Source organism: Lytechinus pictus, chromosome 3 (assembly GCF_037042905.1).
Source record: "Lytechinus pictus isolate F3 Inbred chromosome 3, Lp3.0, whole genome shotgun sequence".
NCBI classification, from domain to species: Eukaryota; Metazoa; Echinodermata; class Echinoidea; order Temnopleuroida; family Toxopneustidae; genus Lytechinus; species Lytechinus pictus.
In genome coordinates this window covers 79,314,469-79,337,416 of record NC_087247.1, presented here as the reverse complement: position 1 = coordinate 79,337,416, position 22,948 = coordinate 79,314,469, and the positions used below count along the sequence as shown (strand labels likewise).

Sequence of the window (22,948 nt, the reverse complement as noted above, 5' to 3'; positions counted from 1 at the left end):
GAACGTGAAGAGCGAGCAGAAACGAACTGATGGAAAAGGTACTGTTAAAGACTGCTTGCAGTTAGCCATGAAGACGCTACATATTTTAAAAATGAAATAATGCGAGCGCGAGCTGAAATTTTTTTATAATTTACCTAAGGAATTGAAATTCTAAGCACTTTTTGTAACTTAAACAAACTAGGTATATAACTAAACAATAATGATGCGAGCGCGAAGCGTGAGCGGAAAATTCGAAATTTAAACCTACTGAACGAGACTCTCTATTCAGATTTTGTAAATCATGAAAAGGATGAGTAAGTGGGGATCTTCCTTACATTAATAATGCGAGCGCAGAGCGCGAGCAGAAAATTGTTATATAAGTTTTGAACTTATCGAAAATGTACCTGTTAAGGACTGCTTGCATTTAGCCATGAAGACGTTACATATTTCAACAATCAAATAATGCGAGCGCGAAGTGCGAGCTGAAAATTTTTGACTTTTCTACACAAAGAGTAAAATTTTAATCAATTTTTGTCATCGTGAACAGGATAGGTATATAACTAAACAATTGATGCGAGGGCGAAGCAAGAGCAGAAAAAAATCGAGATTTAGACCTAAAAACGGGACACTCTATTCATGTTTTGTAAATCATGAAAGGAATGAGTAATAGGGGGTCTACCTACATTAATAATGCGAGCACAAACCGTGAGCGGAAAATTTTTGAAATTATTGTGATCTGAAACTGGATAATGATTTAAATAGAGAACAAGTTGACTGTCTGAATAAACATGCGCGTGCGTGTTTCATATTTAGACCTATAATCTAGGCATTCTTAATACATCTTTTATTATGAAAATAAAAAGCGAGCGCGAAGCGCGAGTTTAAACTATTTGATATTCCGATCTGAAAAAAAAACAGTGAATTTCAGCTCTATATTTCAAGCACTTCGTAGGAAAATTGTGAGGTGGATATGGATCGCACTTAATAAAGAGCTGATATTTTTTATTATAATTACTTTGAGTTTTAATATAGGACCGGGACATCCTTAGGACATGCATATAAAAATGATGACTGTCTTCCTATTCCTCTTGCTAATACCTTGGTCACATTTGCTCTACGGCGGCCGTACGGCGAGTCGAAAGTAGCCGTTTTATTAATTTTAATTCAAACCACCTATATGTAGTTGGTACAAAAAATGTTAAAACGGCTGTTTTCGACTCGCCGTACGGCCGCCGTAGAGCAAATGTGACCAAGGTATTAGTGCGAGATGAAACAAAATGGACAATTTTTTTGTTCTTTCAATGATTTTTTATTTTTATAACTTCATATACATATAACAAACATAATCATTATATATTGTACATATTATATACAAAATGAAATAAAATACAAAACAAAGCATGGTAAAAAAGGGAAAAAATAAATAAATAAAAAGAAATAAATAAAAAGAAAACATTTCAGGATTGAATGGACAATTTAATCATTGAATTAATATCTTATTCATTAATGCCTGAGGGCGCGAAATCTGATGATATAATGGTCTGAAAACTGGACATTTCAAGCACTTTTGTAATTATAAATAATTTTAACCATTAATGCGAGCGCAAATCGCGAGCCAAAACTTTTGATGAACTGTCATGAAAAGGGGACTTTAAGTAGTTTGTTGTATAATCAATATTGAGACATACATAACTCGCCAATTAAAATGCGAGCGTGCAGCGCTAGCTGATACGTTTTGTTTTTCAGACCTGAAAGGATATTTTGAAAATTTAATGGAATACACAAAAATAATAGCCTGATAAATCAAAATTTGCGAGCGCGCAGCACGAGCAGGAAATGTTAATATTCAGACCATAAAACTGACATTTTACAAAGCACTTTTTAAAATCAATTTGCAAATCACACAAAATAATGAAAGTTTGATTTCCGAGGTGAAATATGTTTTGTATATTGACTTCCAAACTTGATATTTAAAGGTCAAGTCCACCCCAGGAAAATGCTGACTTGAATAAAAAGAGAAAAATCCAACAAACATAACACTGAAAATTTCATCAAAATCGAATGCAAAATAAGAAAATTATGACATTTTAAAGTTTCGCTTAATTTCACAAAACAGTTATATGCACATCCTGGTCGGTATGCAGATGAGGAGACTAATGACATCATCCACTCACTATTTCTTTTGTATTTTATTGTATGAAATATTCTAATTTTCTCCTCATTGTCAAGTGAAACAGCAATAATTGAACATTGAACATATGGAATTAGCATTGTTTAATACTATATGGTTCAGTTAAGTTGGTCCATATTGTCAAATTTGTAAAACATTAAATATTTTGTAATTCTAACAATAAAAAAACCGAAATAGTGAGTGAGGGGCACCATCGACTGTCTCATTTGCATGTCACTGAGTTGTGCGTATCACTGTTTTTTTTTGTAAATAAGCGAAACTTTAAAATGTCATAATTTTCTTATTTTACATCCGATTTTGATAAAATTTTCAGCGTTATGCTAGTTTGATTTTTCTCTATTTATTCAAATCAAAATTTTCCTGTGGTGGAGTTGACCTTTAAACTCCATATTGAACAAGATATGAAAATCATCTAACAGGCAATGCGAAGCGCGAGCGAAAATTTTATACAGTGACATGAAAGATTCTTTTTATTTTTCAAGTCTTCACCTCACCTTATTTTATTCACTCATCTTCCTCCTCTTCTTTTTTCCTCCTTTTTCTTTTTTTTCCTCCGCCAATAGGGGGGCCCGGGCCCCTCGGCCCCCCCCCTGGATCCGCCTATGCAACTTGTAAAGTATTTTATAAGGTACATGTACAAGGTACTTAACTTTATACAGTATACCTAAATTGGTTTACTGATGCGTTTCATGTGATCATTCCAGTTAAGTTGATCATTGATGTAGACCCCAAGGAACCTCGTAGACGTCTTTCTTTCAAACAAAGCATTGTCAAGTTTCAATCTTAAATCATGATCAGCACATGACTTTCTGCCTTTAAAGTGTAACTGTATACGATTAATCTTTTTAACATTCAGTGATAACATATTACCTTGAAACCAATTAGATAGTTCCGGAAGTTCGACATTAATGGTGTTTTCTAAGATATCAATATCACGGTGTGATAGGAAAACACTTGTGTCATCTGCAAATAATGGCCAAGTAAAAAAGTTCTGTTCCCTCGACACAATGCTTGTATTTCCATAATTTCATTAAACTTGGAGTGTTTTACCGGTTTCCCACAGAAGCTATCGCACGGTTAACGAAAGACTTAATGCATGGCTGATCGTCAACAGAGTGTCGAGTGAGCTGAACGCTAGCCTGTAAAACCTCTTCATTTTATGAAATTATTGAAATTCAAGCCTTATTTCAAAATAACAAGAAATTTGTTATTTCTTGGCCATTTTCTGTAATTGAAGTATCAAATTAAAGAGCAGATGTTGAACTTTTCAAAAATATGGTTTCCTTTTTGAAACCCAGATACAGCCCGCCAAGTGACTTTTTGTTATCCTCTCTTCAAATTGATTTTGCTAAGTCATGCGTGAATGAGAAATAATCTAAGTTTGTCGATTGATAAATCTCGGTTTCGTTTTTTTTTGTGGGACGCAGTGTATACTGCCCTCTACTGATTTTTCTCTGTATCTGGCCAAAGAATTGTAAAACAAAATTGAAATGGCTAATTGCTCTATTATCCTAAATGATACTAGATACATTTACAGGCAGGTTGAAGACCGAATTACAAAGTCAAACTAGACCGAATATAGCCTACGCTTACTTCATTATTAGATTGCACCATTAAGGGATGTTATGTGAAAGGGCCTAACAATAATAAGTTATCTTACGTACTTGTAACTGTTTCGATCCACTTGTGATGGTTTCTTTCTCTAACCTCAATCCAGTTGATCTGTTTGGACGTACTCCCACCCAGTCTCTCTTGAATTTTGCTCTCTTTGAAAAAAAATATTTCAAAAGAAGTAATACGAAGCCATGGTAACTTTAAGTATTGTAGATCAGTGTAGCACAAGTCTATAAGCATATGAATTTCAATTCAATTCGTAACAAGAATATAAAGGTCTGTATCGTGCTGCTGTTGTACTACAAAATGGTGTATCTACTTTGGTTTGAATCTACAGCTGTACATTGTACACTGTTGATGTGGGTAGTTGAGTATTCCAAAGCTTGCTAGTTTCAAAGACCGTCGTCTCTCGAACGTCTCCTGAACGCCATTTCATGATAGAAAATCTTGCTAAAGATGTCAACTCTCATTGAAAGAGCCAATCAGGAAGCAGAATTTTCATTGTTTTCATGGTAGTTGACATTATAGCAAAAGTTGCCTATCATATCAACTTTTTATGAAATGGGGCCAAATCATGTCCGACTATGGTCGCACGAAAATAACGATTTTTAGAAACTGTTTGGAGACTGATGAAAACTAATCTCCATGGAAAATTTGTATTTCTTAGACATACTTATAGGCCTAGCATGGAAGGTTTTATTAACCCTCGGTGTGATTCTCATACTAATACCTAGTATATAAATAATGCACGTAAGCGCGTGCATGCAGGGCCAAATAATATGCGAGAAGAGCCAATGGATATACTGCACCGAGGTCCGCAGGACCGAGTGCGGTATATCCATATTTTGGCAAGTCGAGCACAGAGTTCATTATTTAGGTCCTCTCTGCACAATAATGCGTGCATTGCCTGTTTTATACACCCCCACATGTTTGCCCCGAATGCTTTATTTGATCTAAATTCTAGATAATCCTAGATAATTCCAGACCTCGCACTATCCTGCACTCTGACGTCAGAGAACAGGATAGTGCTTTTGGATGTCATAGTGCAATTCGCTGAATATCATGTGATCTGACTTGGACCAATCAGATTACAGAACATTCTTGGGAGTTGTATGATCCCACTGAAAGGATTCGCATCACGATCGTGGAGTAATCGTAGTGATCATGTCAGATCTTGAGTTCAGTCGTGGCAATCAGCTACCAATCGTAACGGATCGTGTGAGAGTGCATGGGAACGAGGTGTTATGATAAATGGGTTTTTATACCCCCGCCAAACGAAGTTTGAACGGTTACATGTTATATTGCATTCAGCATACGGTCGCGGTCCGTTGCAAGTTTTGCGCATCACAGTACTTCCTCTGTTCGAAATACTTCATCAGTTTTTAACCAATTCTATATAGTTCCGGGGGTAAAGATGGGTAAGACGTATTTTGTTCATGTGTTGGAAACTGTTGCCATGGTAACGGCGAAGGGCGGGGTATTAATCACCTTCAGTGATAGTTCTAGTTTATATGGGATATGATGCTGAAATAAGAGTGGATAGCGAGCAGAGGGGAAAGAGTAGCTCATACTAGCGAAAATGATTCATTTAATTAGTAATGGACGATGGATTGTACCTTTAGACTAGGAACGAAGGAGGCTGTATTAGTTAAAATGGCGTCTTTATCTTCCAGACTAACATCAGTTCCAGGAGCGTTATACTGAGTTCCTCCGAGGATAACCTCATTACAACTGAAATGAAAAGGGATGTGATCAGATTCTCTGCTGATAATCTCTTTTTGTCAGTGAATAGAATTAGGATCTTCAGTTGAATCATAAATTATGAATTGAGGGTTAGACCTTGTAATGCATGTTGTTCTTGTAGGGATGAGGTGGCACGTTTCAATATTAAGGAAATATTTTCAAGAAACTAAAATAATATTTATTCATTTTATTCATTAAAACAAGCATGCCCCTTTTGGAACAAAACGGTCAATCTTTTCTTTATACACGCATCCTTTTCACTTTTGATCTAATGCATTTATAAGGTAAATACCAGAAAGAAAAATTTCAAACAAAAAAGAAAACTTGGCTTTTTAAAATATAATTATAACCAGAGGCGTCGATCCTGGGGGGGGCAGGGGGGCGATCGCCCCACCAATGAAAATATTGGGGGGGGGGCAAACATATCATTTTGCCCCCCCCCCCAATAATTCCGGATATGCATAAAAAAAAAAAGAGTGTAATGTTCAGCAAGCGAGATTGAGATACACAACTCGTTCTATATTTAAAATCGTGCTCAAAATGTCCGCTTTTCAGATTGGAATATAAAAATTTTCAGCTCGCGCTTCGCGCTCGCATCATTTCTGTAGCAAAAACCCATACTTTTCATGATTAAATTGGTGAATGTAAATGTCCCGTTTTCAGTTCTAAGCCTCAAAAGAACTGCTTCAATTTGCAATCATCTTTTCTTGGATATATAGCTTGTTCTTTATCAAAAACGTCCAGTAAACTGTCATTTTTTTCAGATCGAAATATCAAAATTTTCAGCTCGCGCTTCGCGCTCGCATCTATTCTCTTTTAGATACAAATCTTAATCATTGGTACCAAAAATGCTTAGAATATCAAGTTTTCAGCTCAGAATATAAAGAAATTTGAGCTCACTCTCGACACTCGTACTATCTGTGTAGTGAGATACGTGTCTGTGTCTCATGAGTCATATATATATATATATATATATATATATTAATGAGGCAAAGTGGTAATGCATTGTACTTAGTTCCAACAGTTTATTTTTGAATTCCAAATTTTCGACGTTAAACATACGTCTTCCTCAGGGATACAATAAAGCTCACAGAGACAAGAACTGAAATAATAACATTCATGATTGTGGTAGTCATGGAACTAAGTACAATGCATTACCACTTTGTCTCATTAATATCTTCTATGTCCAAAACGCGGAACACAATATCGTTATATATATATATATATATATATGTATATATGTGTGTGTGTGTGTGTGTATATAATATATATATATATATATATGTGTGTGTGTGTGTGTGTGTGGGTGGGTGTTTTGTACGATCGAGCGCCTTTGGAACGTTAATGATTTTGCCCCCCCCCCCCCAATCTGAAAAATGGATCGACGCCCCTGATTATAACAATAATATAGCGGCTATAATCTTTATAATACTGTTCTTCACTTGATACTTGGTATCTTACCCCGATCGTATAACTGAGCCACAAAATAGACTATTAAAGCGTTCAATGAATAAATCATTGGAGGATAACCAATTATACGAGTTTGTGAGTTACAGTTTTTAATTTTTAGTGACTCTGATTAATATAGGGTCACTATTTTCATTCCAAAAGTGAAATCTCCTTTTAATGGTTGCTTCATCTTCATATCTGGGTCCAACTATAATAAATAGGCCTATCTACCACTAACATTTCCAACAAGTACTCGCTTAAAGATGAAATGAGGCCCAATTTGGAAGGTGACAAGCGTATCAATCGCCAAACTGGTGCTTATACCACGCTCTATACACTTCATTATTTCTGGTGCTTATACCGACGATCTATACAATACATTATTTCTGGTGCTTACACCACGCTCTATACAAAACATTATTTCTGGTGCTTATACCACGCTCTATACAATACATTATTTCTGGTGCTTATACCACGCTCTATACAATACATTATTTCTGATGCTTATACCGCGCTCTATACAATGCATTATTTCTGGTGCTTATACCACGCTCTACACAATACATTATTTCTGGTGCTTACACCACGCTCTATACAAAACATTATTTCTGGTGCTTACATCACGCTCTATACAAAACATTATTTCTGGTGCTTATACCACGTTCTATACAATACATTATTTCTGGGGCTTGTACCACGCTCTATACAATACATTATTTCTGGTGCTTATACCACGCTCTATACAATACATTATTTCTGATGCTTATACCGACGCCCTATACAATACATTATTTCTGGTGCTTATACCACGCTGTATACAATACATTATATGTGGTGCTTATACCACGCTCTATACAATTCACTATTTATGGTGCTTATACCGACGCTCTATACAATACATTATTTCTGGTGCTTATACCACGTTCTATACAATACATTATTTCTGGTGCTTATACCACGCTGTATACAATACATTATATCTGGTGCTTATACCGACGCTCTATACAATACATTATTTCTGGTGCTTATACCACGCTCTATACAATACATTATTTCTGGTGCTTATACCGCGCTTTATACAATACATTATTTCTGGTGCTTATACCACGCTGTATACAATACATTATTTCTGGTGCTTATACCACGCTCTATACAATACATTATTTCTGGTGCTTATACCGCGCTTTATACAATACATTATATGTGGTGCTTATACCACGCTCTATACAATTAAATATTTATGGTGCTTATACCGACGCTCTATACAATACATTATTTCTGGTGCTTATACCACGTTCTATACAATACATTATTTCTGGTGCTTATACCACGCTCTATACAATACATTATTTCTGGTGCTTATACCGACGCTCTATACAATACATTATTTCTGGTGCTTATACCACGCTCTATTCAAAACATTATTTCTGGTGCTTATACCGCGCTTTATACAATACATTATTTCTGGTGCTTATACCGACGCTCTATACAATACATTATTTCTGGTGCTTATACCACGTTCTATACAATACATTATTTCTGGTGCTTATACCGCGCTTTATACAATACATTATTTCTGGTGCTTATACCACGCTCTATACAATACATTATTTCTGGTGTTTATACCACGCTCTGTACAATACATTATTTCTGGTGCTTATACCACGCTCTATACAATACATTATTTCTGGTGCTTATACCGCGCTTTATACAATACATTATATGTGGTGCTTATACCACGCTCTATACAATTAAATATTTATGGTGCTTATACCGACGCTCTATACAATACATTATTTCTGGTGCTTATACCACGTTCTATACAATACATTATTTCTGGTGCTTATACCACGCTCTATACAATACATTATTTCTGGTGCTTATACCACGCTCTATACAATACATTATTTCTGGTGCTTATACCGCGCTTTATACAATACATCATTTCTGGTGCTTATACCACGCTCTATAACAAAACATTTTTTCTGGTGCTTATACCACGCTCTATATACAATACATTATATCTGGTGCTTATACCACACTCTATACAATACATTATTTCTGGTGCTTATACCACGCTCTATACAATTCATTATTTCTGGTGCTTATACCGACGCTCTATACAATACATTATTTCTGGTGCTTATTCCACGCTCTATACAATACTTTATTTCTGGTGCTTATACCGCGCTTTATACAATACATCATTTCTGGTGCTTATACCACGCTCTATTCAAAACATTATTTCTGGTGCTTATACCACGCTGTATACAATATATTATTTCTGGTGCTTATACCACGCTCTATACAATACATTATTTCTGGTGCTTATACCACGCTCTATACAATACATTATTTCTGGTGCTTATACCGCGCTTTATACAATACATTATTTCTGGTGCTTATACCACGCTCTATACAATTCATTATTTCTGGTGCTTATACCGACGCTCTATACAATACATTATTTCTGGTGCTTATACCACGCTCTATACAATACATTATTTCTGGTGCTTATACCACGCTCTATACAATACATTATTTCTGGTGCTTATACCACGCTCTATACAATACATTATTTCTGGTGCTTATACCGCGCTTTATACAATACATCATTTCTGGTGCTTATACCACGCTCTATTCAAAACATTATTTCTGGTGCTTATACCGCGCTTTATACAATACATTATTTCTGGTGTTTATACCACGCTCTGTACAATACATTATTTCTGGTGTTTATACCACGCTCTGTACAAAACATTATTTCTGGTGTTTATACCACGCTCTGTACAATACATTATTTCGGGTGTTTATATCACGCTCTGTACAATACATTATTTCTGGTGTTTATACCACGCTCTATACAATACATTATTTTTGGTGCTTATACCGCGCTTTATACAATACATCATTTCTGGTGCTTATACCACGCTCTATTCAAAACATTATTTTTGGTGCTTATACCGCGCTTTATACAATACATTATTTCTGGTGTTTATACCACGCTCTGTACAATACATTATTTCTGGTGTTTATACCACGCTCTGTACAAAACATTATTTCTGGTGTTTATACCACGCTCTGTACAATACATTATTTCGGGTGTTTATATCACGCTCTGTACAATACATTATTTCTGGTGTTTATACCACGCTCTATACAATACATTATTTCTGGTCACTTTTTTTCACCAATGGTAGTCTTTCGAAATACCCCCCCCCCCCTACTCATGATCGGTGAACTATTTCTCTATAATGACATTCATTTTCACAAAGGGTAAATGCCCCTTCTATCCCTATCAAATGTCTGCATCAGACAATGACCCTAAATTTTTACGGTAACATTCGTAATTCCGAAGGTTCGATAATCCGAAAACTATGGTTCGTTATTCCAAAGGTTCTTTAATCCGAAAACGCAATAAGGTTCGTAATTCCGAAGGTTCGTTAATCCGAAAACTAAATATGGTTCGTAAATTCTGAAGGTTCGTTAGTCCGAAAACGAAATAAGGTTCGTTAATCCGAAGGTTCGTTAGTCCGATAGAAATAAGGTTTTGTAACAAAAGCGGTGTTGTAATAAAAAAGAATAACAGGATATTTGTGGAGTAATAGTTTCAACGAAGGATGATACATGACTGTGTATGTTGTATATAGTTATTTTAGCCAGTCCAAATGAGATCTTGGCCGACCCAAATAGCCAATATTGCCCATTTTACCAAGTTGGAAACGACAGTGAGCGCCGCCGTATCACATTTATATCGACGGTATCATTTAACTATGTACAAAACTTGCTTCTCGGTTAGCAAAATCTGATATACGTTTTTCATATCCAAGCAAAATCATACTAATTTTAAATGTATCATGAAAAATTGTGGTTAAATCTCTTACCGTGGTATGACATAGAATCTATATTTGTCTGTTCCGTGAGCAGGTTCTACTTCTAGTGCATAATGAATCCACGGTGCTTCTACCTAGAACAATTCAAACAAAGAATAATTAGTTGTTACTTATTGTGGGGGGGGGGGCTTGTGGATAAAATAATGTCCCCTTTATAGTTATGTGAAGTATGGTAACCCGTCTTCCTATCAAAATCCCCTGACTACTTCGATAGACATAATCACGCACGAAAACGATGGCAAGATGAAATAAGGAACAAGTGGAATGCCTCTGGCGGTCTCACCTGCATCACGCGATTCAATATAGCAGCAGTGCTGACTTTGAAAACTACTTTAACTCGCACAAGATGTTCAGTGATACTTGGTTACTCTTATGTCCACGTTTTATGAACTAGACCAATACACTTACAGAGATATAATGGTAATTCAACAAATACCCCCAAGGTGGCCAAAGTTCATTGACCTTACATGACCTTTGACCTTGATCATGTGACCTGAAACTCGCACAGGATGTTCAGTGATACTTGATTACTCTTATGTCCAAGTTTCACGAGTCTGATCCATAAACTTTCAAAGTAATGATGGTAATTCAACATATACCCCCATTATGGCCAAAGTTCATTGACCTTTGACCTTGGTCATGTGACCTAAAATGCGCACAGGATGTTCAGTGATACTTGATTACTCTTATGTCCAAGTTTTATGAACTAGACCAACATACTTTCAAAGTTATGATGGTAATTCAACAAATACCCCCAATTTGGCCAAAGTTCATTGACCCTAAATGACCTTTGACCTTGATCATGTGACCTGAAACTTGCACAGGATGTTCAGTAATACTTGATTACTATTATGTCCAAGTTTCATGAATCAGATCCATAAACTTTCAAAGTTATGATGGTAATTCAACAGATACCCCCAATTCGGCCAAAGTTCATTGACCCTAAATGACCTTTGACCTTGGTCATGTGATGTGAAACTCATGCAGGATGTTCAGTGATACTTGATTAACCTTATGTCCAAGTTTCATGAACTAGGTCCATATATTTTCTAAGTTATGATGACATTTCAAAAACTTAACCTTAGGTTAAGATTTTGATGTTGATTCCCCCAACATGGTCTAAGTTCATTGACCCTAAATGACCTTTGACCTTGGTCATGTGACATGAAACTCAGGCAGGATGTTCAGTAATACTTGATTAACCTTATGGCCAAGTTTCATGAACTAGGTCCATATACTTTCTAAGTTATGCTGTCATTTCAAAAACTTAACCTTCGGTTAAGATTTGGTGTTGACGCCGCCGTCGCCGCCGCCGCCGCCGCCGCCGTCGGAAAAGCGGCGCCTATAGTCTCACTCTGCTATGCAGGTGAGACAAAAAACAAAACGAACATAATATTTCGTCTGTATCATGTTTGTTATCCCCCTATACTGTACACATCGATGTCTCTAAATGCTTCACAGCAGCAGCATGATTACGAACCGTTTTTCTTTCAAACTATTATTAAATGGGACCAAATTAAAAATATATCTACATGTATATTCTATTTCACCGGACGTTTTGAGTGAAAGTTTGACATAGAAGGAATAGAACAGTTACGAAGATTTGAAAAATAATAAGATCCGATCAAAAAGGCAACATTATTATGCTGATATTATGACCAGTTGCTCCATGAGTTGACCATGGAGGTAAAAGAGGAAAGAGTACCATCTCACTTATATCATTTAAAGCCACGTTTGATGCCGCAGGGATAAAATGTGTCAAGCATCTGTGTTTCATTGGCTTTTTCTTGCAGGTTGTAGACAAAAGATTCCAAACTAACTACAAACTTACTGGCCAGATACAATAAGAAATGTGTTTTTGTGATGATGGTTACTTTCCGCTGCCTCTGGTCGAATATTATGAGCATACACATATTGCTAACTTTTATGGTAGAAAGCAAACATAAATATTGCAATTTTTATTGAAATATGATTTGAAATTACTCGACTGGGCGCATGTGGGCGCAAATGTGACACATACCATCACAAATGAGTGCATTTCCTGAAACTAATCTTCTTCTTTTTTTTACAATGAGCAAATGTGTGGAAATTTGTGAAAATGTTGATTTTAAAATTGACAAATTCTAAGTTTTTTGTCACATTTAGAAACTGTTATCATAAATTATTTCGCCCAATTTCAGGACATAAAAAGGCTTTGGGATATATTTCGTCATGTATTGAACATAAAAGAAAATCTTTCGCATATGTCGGACCCAAATTATTTAATGCACTTCCTTCAAATTTACAAGTTTGTACCTCCTTGTTAGTTTTTAAAAAATTATGCAAAGCCTTTCATACGAATTGATAAAGAGCGAAATGATATTCCATTGATTAACAATGCTATGTATGTTTAAATTGTCACTTCCCACTCTATATTTTGGTGTTAATTGTTTCTGATGTTAGATATTTTGTATTTTGTATTTTTGATGTTGTTTGTTGTTGTTGTTCATAGTTATCTTGACATGTATTTTAAACTGCAGGGCGCCTTTGTAAAGCAGTTTTAAGAACTGAACAGGCCTACCCTGCAGTATAAAATAAATAAAACAAAATAAATAAATACAAAATAAATGTATTTAATATCCACGTTTTGTGAACAAATAAATTGGAAATATTCACAATTATCTATTTTGATACAAATCACTTTTCAGTTCTCCCATGAAAAAAGCGGCATCACAAGCATCTATGTATTCTTTTGTACTTCTTTAGAAATCGAAAGCTACATGAATTTATTTGCATTTCGTTGTTACTCCATCATTTTTACCTCCATGCTTTGACGCTTTTATTTCTATTAGTAGGCCTATAGTCTATTGTTGCAAAATGCAAATCTTCTATTTCTGCTTGAAAACTAAACTAACAAAAATGCTATTTATAATTGCACAATAAAGAAAAAAAAATCTTGAGGAAGATAGCTGGAAACTGGACCTGTTGGAACCACATTTTGTCACATGACCATTTTCAGGAGTGTACCGCAAAAAAAACACAGGAATTCTTATGAGTGTACAATCATTGAAAAACATAACTATGCAAGGGTAGACTAGAAACATAAAACCACATCTCACTGTATAATAATGAGGTACAGTCTGAATAATTCAGACTTAAAAGGGATGCTATCACTTTAAATAGTCATGAAAAAGAAGCATATGTCACTACATTAAATACTAATAATAACTTGAAGTGCGAGGAAATATATTTGGCGTCGGGATGCTTTAGTACAACAGGAACATACTACAGACAATGTGAGCACCATGCATGAATGATGAACACATAGGCCCTATGTTTCATAAAGTTATGACAAAATATTTCTTATGAAATATAATATTATACATATATTGCATACCTAGAGTTTGAATAACATTTCCTCTCACCGACGGAGTTATAATTTTGCCCGAAGCGCGCAGCGCTGAGGGAAAATATTCTCCAGAGGGAAATTATAACTACGGAGGGGAGTTGAAATGGTATTTATTAAAAAGATATACCAGGCACTATATGTGATATGGTCTATGTGGATTCGCCATCAGAGATTGCATTCATCATCTGGCTCTCTGATTAACCCGAAATTCTTGCTGCAGCTCTGTTCCATCTACTTATAGAATAATTTTGGAAAATACCTCAAGCGCGTTCTTAATGCAATCGACGCGTTAACACTAGCGAGTACGTCAAATACGCATTTGAATCGGTTCGCGGTTCTGAACCGCGAGCCGATGCAGCATCGGCTTTTTCATAGCGTGTAAACGCGAGTAACTTGCATCGGCTCGCGGTTCAGAACCGGCAATTTGCACCACCAAAGTAGTAGGTTCAGAACCGCGAGCCGATGCAGAATCGGCTTTTTTACTACGTGTAAACAGAAAGCCGATTCTGCACCGGCAATTTGTGCGCATTTAATTTACTTTACCATTGTGACGTAATTGTAAGCGCACTGATCAAGCGTTGTCTTTATTATGACGTATATTGTTGGTGTGCGTATCATTTCAGGTTTTTGCATCGGCTCGCGGTTCTGAACCGCGAGCTGTAACAACGTGTAAACGCAAAGCAAAAGCCGATTCTGCATCGGCTGTTGGTTCTGAACCAAATGCCGATTAAGTGTAAACACGGTATTAATTACCTGATTACGCAACTTGTAAGCAGCAAGTGACGTCACCTTGGTGAATATAACGCCGCAATTGACAATACAACGCAGTTATATTCACTGAGGTGACGTCAAAACCTAGAATATAACAAATGCGATCCTCGCAGCTATGGTCACGTGGTGGCATATTGACCTATCACTGATTCAAATCTTCATAACCTATGTAATTTAATAATATGATACAATAATTTCTTCTTCCTCTACGTTTCTCTTTCTTTCTCTCTCTTTTTCTCCTTTTCCCCCGTTTTGTTTTTGCCTGCAGATTGGGGAGGGGAGCACGTGCCCCACTGCCCTCCGTTGTTACGAAACTGGAGGTAATACTGTTCTATTACTATACAAAAAACAATTTGGAGATTCTTCATGATGTTCCTGACTAGGTTAAAAGGTAAAGATTTTCAGGGAGGTAATAGATCTTTACAAACAATACAAAATATATTTTCCTACCTGAACAACTTGAGCGCGGTTTGAAGTCATATGAACATCTGAGACCAAATCCTTTGCACCACGTCCTGAACAGTTGACAACTACATCATATTGGCCCGTTAACTAACATTATTCAAGGAAAAAGTATCAAAACATACCTATAAATTAAATTATATTTTTCACTGTATATGCCATTTCTTTTAATTTCAATATAAAGGGGTGATGATGATACGGTTTATAGATAGAGGTTCTCAAACCGCCCTAAACTGCTTTCAAGCGATGGCGGAAAGCAAAAATCGCAATTTGGCTACGTTTGCGATTAGTTTTGAGCACGGCGCTAGCACGGATTGGCGTGGTATAGCAACACGGATCTCCCTGAAAGACGATGAAGTCTGAATGGCTGCAGTTTCCACTCTCCCTTTCTTATCATTCTTATCAACCGCAGGGTTTATTTCCGATTCGTCTAATGCCAACTCGTCTAATATCATTTGGTCTACAATCAGTTCGTCCACTCACCACATGGTCTACTTTCATTTAGTCTAATGCCATTCCGTCTAATAACCAGTTGGTCCCATGGCCATGTAGTCCATACTATTTGGTCTAATTGGACTAAGTGTTAAATTGTACAAAATGAATGAATATGAAATGGATCCGAAAATGGATATTAGACCAACTTATTAGACCAAATGGTCATAGACGAAATGGTGATTAGACGAAGTGATGATTGGACCAAATGGTTGTTAAACGAAACGTTGATGGACGGAATGGCATTAGACTAAATGAAATTAGACCATGTGGTGAGTGGACGAGTTGGCAGTAGACGAATTGGCAATTTACCAACCGCAGTGCCACCGTGCAGCTTATTCATGAGACCTTGGACCTCTGTGATAACTCCACTATTTCCATACGGCCCTGGGAAGCGGGGGGGGGGGTACTTCCATACGGCCCTGGGAAGCGGGGGGTACTTCCAAACGGCCCTGGGAAGCGGGGGGTACTTCCAAACGGCCCTGGGAAGCGGGGGGTACTTCCAAACGGCCCTGGGAAGCGGGGGGTACTTCCATACGGCCCTGGGAAGCGGGGGGTACTTCCAAACGGCCCTGGGAAGCGGGGGGTACTTCCATACGGCCCTGGGAAGCGGGGGGTATTTCCATACGGCCCTGGGAAGCGGGGGGGTACTTCCATACGGCCCTGGGAAGCGGGGGGTACTTCCATACGGCCCTGGGAAGCGGGGGGTACTTCCAAACCAGCACCCTCTATTACAAAATCGTTACCAGGGACTTGGTACCGGGTTTACATCGTGAAGGTCCGAAAGGAAATTCTGACTGGCAGATGTGAACTTCGTTTTGAACACGGTCCATTTCTTAACGCCAAGACCGCCACAAAAATTAAACATGTTCATTCTTATTAGTATCATTATTATATTGGCAATTTCCCGCGGTCCTCGGGATTTATGGCGGATGAGGGATGGATGACCATGCAGGGTTTATGTACGGTCTTAACACGGTCTTTATAGAGCGGCAAGCGAATTGCCGCACAACCATGAACCGTCATAAAACCAGCGACGTGTGATCTCCCCCAAAAGTTCTTCAGGCTTGATAAGTAAATATTTTGTTTGCAGAAAGAAGTAACAAAAATTGTTTTTTAAATGATGATTATGTTTAAAGGTCAAGTCCACCCCAGGAAAATGCTGACTTGAATAAATAGAGAAAAATCAAACTAGCATAGTGCTGAAAATTTCATCAAAATCGGATATAAAATAAGAAAGTTATGACATTTTAAAGTTTCGCTTATTTTTCATTAAACAGTGATATGCACAACTAGGTGAGTCAGTCGATGATGTCCATCACTCACTTATGTTTTTTATTGTTTGAATTATGCAATATTTCATTTTTTATAGATTTGACAATAAGGACCAACTTGACTGAACCATATAGTATTGAACAATGCTAATTCCACATGTTCAGGGAAGAATTAATCGTTGCATCACTTGACAATGAGGAGAAAATAAGACATATTTCATATAATAAAATACAAAAGGAATAGTGAGTGGATGACGTCATAGTATCCTCATTTGCATACCAACCAGGATGTGCATATAACTGTTTTGTGAAATTAAGCGAAAATTTAAAATGTCATAACTTTCTTATTTTACATCCGATTTTGATGAAATTTTCAGTTTTATGCTTGTTGGATTTTTCTCTTTTTATTCAAATCAACTTTTTGTGTTGGGGTGGACTTGTCCTTTAAATTACGTTTCAGAAAATAAATTTTATTCCTATTTCCATAATGGTTGATTTTACCCAAACAATCTGGATATTTTGATAGTCCATGATTTTTTTTTTCCTCGTGTCAGAGGTTTTTTATTCATTCAATAGCCAAGTTAACATGTATTAAAATTCAGGGTCTTAGAGACAACATCCGAGATGTCGTCTAAAAGAATTTCATATTTAAACACATGCCATATAGATTAATTGTTGTATGGTTTACCTTGAAAATAATTAATCATATACATCAAATAGATTGCATATTGAGCATACACAAGGACTGTATTTATATCTGTTGCTTGTTCATGTGTGAAATCAAAACCAACTATCAATAATTTTTCGTTTAATATAATTTTTCTTTAAACATTAAATTAATCAAATCCACAATACGTTTCCAGAAAAGCTTTACGCTTGGGCATTCTAAAACAACATGAACAAAAGATTCTGTTGTTTTACAGAAAATACATAAGTTGTCTGTTACGATTTTCCACCTCCACAAGTTGTATCTAAACGGTAAAATCCTATGAAGAGTTTTGAAGTTGAGTTGCTTTATTTTATTGTTTTTCAATGTCTTAAACTTAAAATTTCAATGTGTCATTCCAGTCAAAATCAATTGCAAGGTTCAATTTACCTTCCCAGAATGTTAAAGCAACTGGTTCTCTTTTCTTAAATTCACACAATAAACTATAAAAATTGCGAGACTTCATTGATCGTAGTCTATTAAAATCAAGCGTTCTAAATTTCGAATACGTAGATTCAACTATATTACCTACGTTGATAGTCCATGATATATGTGGACAACTTATCATCGATCTGAGAAAATATTGATAAGGGTGGTTTATAAACCATTTTTTATTCTGTAGAATCAAAGAAGTGTCGGATATAAGCCTAAAGATAAATGGTAATTATTACAGAAGAATTATACCTGATGCAAAGATGATATTTTCCGCTGTGATATTCTTCCCCCAGCTCGAATCAATCTTAAGTATAAAAAGATAAATTAAATATACATCAGAACTTCCCCTTTGGTCGTTATTTATGAAGATAACTATGATGGGATCAAATTTATCAACTGAAACAGTGAAATAGCCCGATTCTTCCGCCAGTCAAAAAATAGTTCCAAAGTCATTGATATATCTTCCCAATTAGGGGAAAGCCGGGAAGTTCAGTTCAGTAGTTACCATTTCTAGAATCAGTGTTAGATTTTCAATTATATTCATACACTTTTGTCAATCAGCAATATCAAATTGAAAAAAATCGAATGGGTTGGGTCGAACGAAATATCTTTAGCCTTCCTGTTGTAATTAGGCTCATGCAACCATAGAGGTATATATCTCTATGCATGCAACCTATAATGATAATAACAACGCGCCTCGGAATAAATAGAATATTTCTAGATAGATAGCGCTATACAATTGCCTATATTATTAATATTATTATTATTATTGTTATTATTATTATTATTATTATTATTATTATCATCATCATTATTATTATTATTATTATTACTATTATTATTATTGTTGTTGTTGTTGTTGTTATTATTATTATTATTATTATGGTCCTTCATACCAGTTTGTTTCAAGTTGTTCAACCTTGTCCTCCCAATTTCATTTATTTTTACTATGAGCTTTTCCTTGCGCTTTTTTTTCTTCTTTGACAATAATCATATGCATGCATTATAATACGTGATTTCATCAATTTTCCAACTAGTAACCAGAGACATTGAACTCTAGATTTTTTAGGGAGAAAGGGGCTTGGGGGATATGGACCCCCACAAGAAATGATGATGATGACGACAGCAACAATAATAATAACAATAATAATATTAAGATGATGATAATGATGATAATTTCTACGACCAAGAAAGAGAACAGGAAAGGAACAAGGATGAAATATGATATTGTTTTTTATTAAATCAATCTATCCCAAAATAATATTTTCATTTAAATAGGCCAACATTTTTATATTGCTTGCTAGCTGTGCTCATGAATGTTAAAGGGGTACTCCGGGTTAAAAATAATTATATCTCAATAAATAGAGCAAAATTCATCGAGACTAACAATTTCATCAAAATCTGATTAGAAATATAAAGAAGTTATTGTATTTTAAACTTATATAGCAATATGTTGTTATATGTACATCGTCATGATTATTCATTAGCTGATAGGCTTCCTTTTATTATGTTATTACATGAAATCATATTATTTCATATTTTCATTCATGCGTGGATATAACAGTATTATTATGATAAAATATGTTTGTTACCAAGGCACCAAACAGAAAACAGCTTGTTTCCTGATAATAAAAATATTAAAATAAACCATGACTACTAATGGACATTGTACATGTAAATTATATAAATACATTGAAATGGGACAGCCATGAGAGAAACCCATAGATTAGCATCTAAACAATCGTATTGATAAAACATTTAAAAGGTTTGATCAAAATAACAAAATGAGACAACTAAAAAGGTTGTCATAGTTTGTTATAATAGCTATCAGAAGTTTTCTTATTGAACATTGCATTCCCCTACAATTTGGTTGTTTTAACCAATTAATTGACCTGTATAAAGAACATGAATTCTTCATAATCTTCTTCCTTAGCTATATTACATTTCTGTTCAATTGGTATTAGCATGTTGTATAATAAGGATAAAATGTCAAATGGCTAACCCAAATCTGGTACTATCTTACCTTTCTTTTAGATACGGCAGATATCGAGAACAGTCTGTTATCACTGAGGTAAACGTGTAGCCATCTCTGAAAGTAGCAATAAATCCAATAATGATAGAAAATAAGGCGGTATTTAGCTTGATGTTTTGCTCCCTCGCTATACACACTTGTTGGAAAGATGGTAGCTTACTGTGATACTATACTGATCATAGTCAACCATATTTCATGAATCTGGCTGAATTGGGGGTAATGACTGTCAAAATTATTAATCTTGATATAAAAAAAAATAAATAGGGCCTGACCGAAATTGAATTCAACTAACAAAAAACATTACATATCGATTTATTAACATTATAACAAAATATTAAAAATCATATATCTCACCTTAATCCAGGGGCAATTGTGTTTATTTCCTCATTGGATATTTGCCGATAGTTGGGAACAACATCTTTCCACCAGTGCAGTGCCTTCGATAATAAATTCAGATGGAAAAAGAGAACATACTGCAGTGATATTACTAAAAGAGAGAGAGAATGAGACTGTCCACGCTCTTTGCAGTTTATGCTGCCTGCTTGCATCATTTCCTTTTCACCCCCCCCCCCCCTCATCCATTTGATAATCTTGTACAATCGAACATTAGCATACCCTCTTTTTTGGTCAGCTAAGTAAATCTTAAAAATAATAGTGGGGGGTAGGTTGAGGATAATACCTGGTATTGTGGATGATAGTACACTTTGTAGAAAGGGATGAGAAAGACACCTATCTGGCTTGCATCTGGGTTTCTTGTTAGATCTCTCGCATGATAGTACGTCTGTGTCGCAAAGTCTCTGAAAAAAGTGGACAAATAAAGTCTTATAGATGCAAGATAATTGAATATAGAACCTACAATAACAAAATATACTGAATGATGAAAGCAAGCTCGAAGCGCGTGCTAAATCATTGGTTTAATATTATATACATGCCTTGATCTGGAAGACTAAATAAAATAAATGAGAGCATGAATTAAGCGCGAGCTATACCTACACGACATTTGCTCCTGCGACAATTGCTCCGGGTTTAATTTCGTCAGAGATGTAGGGTTATAGGGTTAGGGATGCAATAGGGTTTTATATGATAGGTTTAGAGTTAGGTTTATGGTAGGGTATAGTGTTAAACCCTGGGTTGAAGTTGGTCATTCGATTAGTGTGTAGAATTAAGAGTGGAGCAAATGTCATGGAACCATTTTTTATCTCGCTAAAAAGGGGTCATGTATGCAAGCACTTTTATTGTACATGATGTAAGCATGAATATATAGGCCTATACTTATTTCAATGAAGATTAATTCGAGATGTTTTTGTTTTGATAATGCCCTGAAAATGAAACATAATAAGTACATACTCTATGGAGAATATGTATCACCCTGAACAAATAATATGAGCGCGAAGCGCGTGCTGAATTTGCTGATAATAATACTGACCTGAAAAGGTGACATTTTAAGGTTTGTTTCAAAGAAACCATTATTATGAATATAGGATACGTTTCGCTAAAAATATCTATGTCAGCCCGGGGGGGGGGGGGAAGTCAAATGTATTGCTGTACACACGCGTGGCCAAATTATTCCCAAACACCCCCTGAACGAGTTTTTCTCTGTGTGCAAAATAACCCCATAAACGAGTTTTTCACCGGCTTTATTTACACATTTTGGCCCCTAAACAAGTTGTCGCCAGAATATCACCCCGGGAAAAAGCTTAGGGGAAAAAAAACCTACCCTTAACACGTTCGGCTAGTCGCAAAAAAAAAGCTTTGAAAAAAAAACATACCCTATATACGTTTGACCCTGCGATTGACCATTGACCAGTTTTTCAAAACTACCCCTTAAAAAAAAAAGAAAATCGGTGTTTTGATACCCTTATAACGAGTGTACGCGCGGCCCGCATCCAAAAAAAAAACACCCCTTTAAACGCGTGTTTTGGTCACGCGTGTGTACAGCAATATATTTGACTGCCCCCCCCCCCCCCCGGGTGCGCCCCGGGTATGTCAGTGCATGTATGCATACTGAACTGAAAGCACATCATTGTCACGTATAGAATACGGTAACCCGACACATGCTCCGGCGACGATTGCTCCGGTGAAAAATGCTCCCCAAAATGTGACATTTGCTCCGCGACATTTGCTCCTCGACATTTGCTCCGCCGACATTTGATCCACCGACATTTGCTCCGCCGACAATTGCTCCGCCGAAAGTTGCTCCGCCGACATTTGTTCTGTCGACAGTTTCTCACCGACAATTGCTCCACATTTAGCGACAAATACTCCGGCGACAAATGCTACCCGAACGACACATGCTCCGCCGACAGTTGCTCCACCGACATTTGTTCCGCATGTAGTGACAAATGCTCCGCCGATAATTGCTCCGTCCACTATTGCTCCATCGACAGTTTCTCGGCATGTTGCTTTAAGAAAATAAATATAAAATACCTGCCACAAATGCTCCTCGAATAACAATTGCTCTGCTCACGATTGCTCTACCGACAGTTACTAGGCCTAAAGGAAGACAAGACACTTGCTCC

At 36.2% G+C, this 22,948-nt stretch overlaps 1 protein-coding gene across 1 annotated transcript; it reads right to left on the bottom strand.

Annotated features, from left to right (window-relative positions):
* Positions 1–2,720: 2,720 nt before the first annotated feature.
* Positions 2,721–22,677, bottom strand: LOC129258018 (D-aspartate oxidase-like). Its single transcript, XM_064096109.1, has 9 exons — positions 22,661–22,677; positions 21,109–21,226; positions 20,784–20,866; positions 20,421–20,486; positions 18,647–18,701; positions 15,479–15,580; positions 10,861–10,943; positions 5,401–5,515; positions 2,721–3,936 (listed from the first exon to the last, which is right to left on the bottom strand). The coding sequence occupies exons 1-9, from the start codon at positions 22,675–22,677 to the stop codon at positions 3,808–3,810; spliced, it is 768 nt and encodes a 255-aa protein (XP_063952179.1). The 3' UTR covers positions 2,721–3,807.
* Positions 22,678–22,948: the final 271 nt, after the last annotated feature.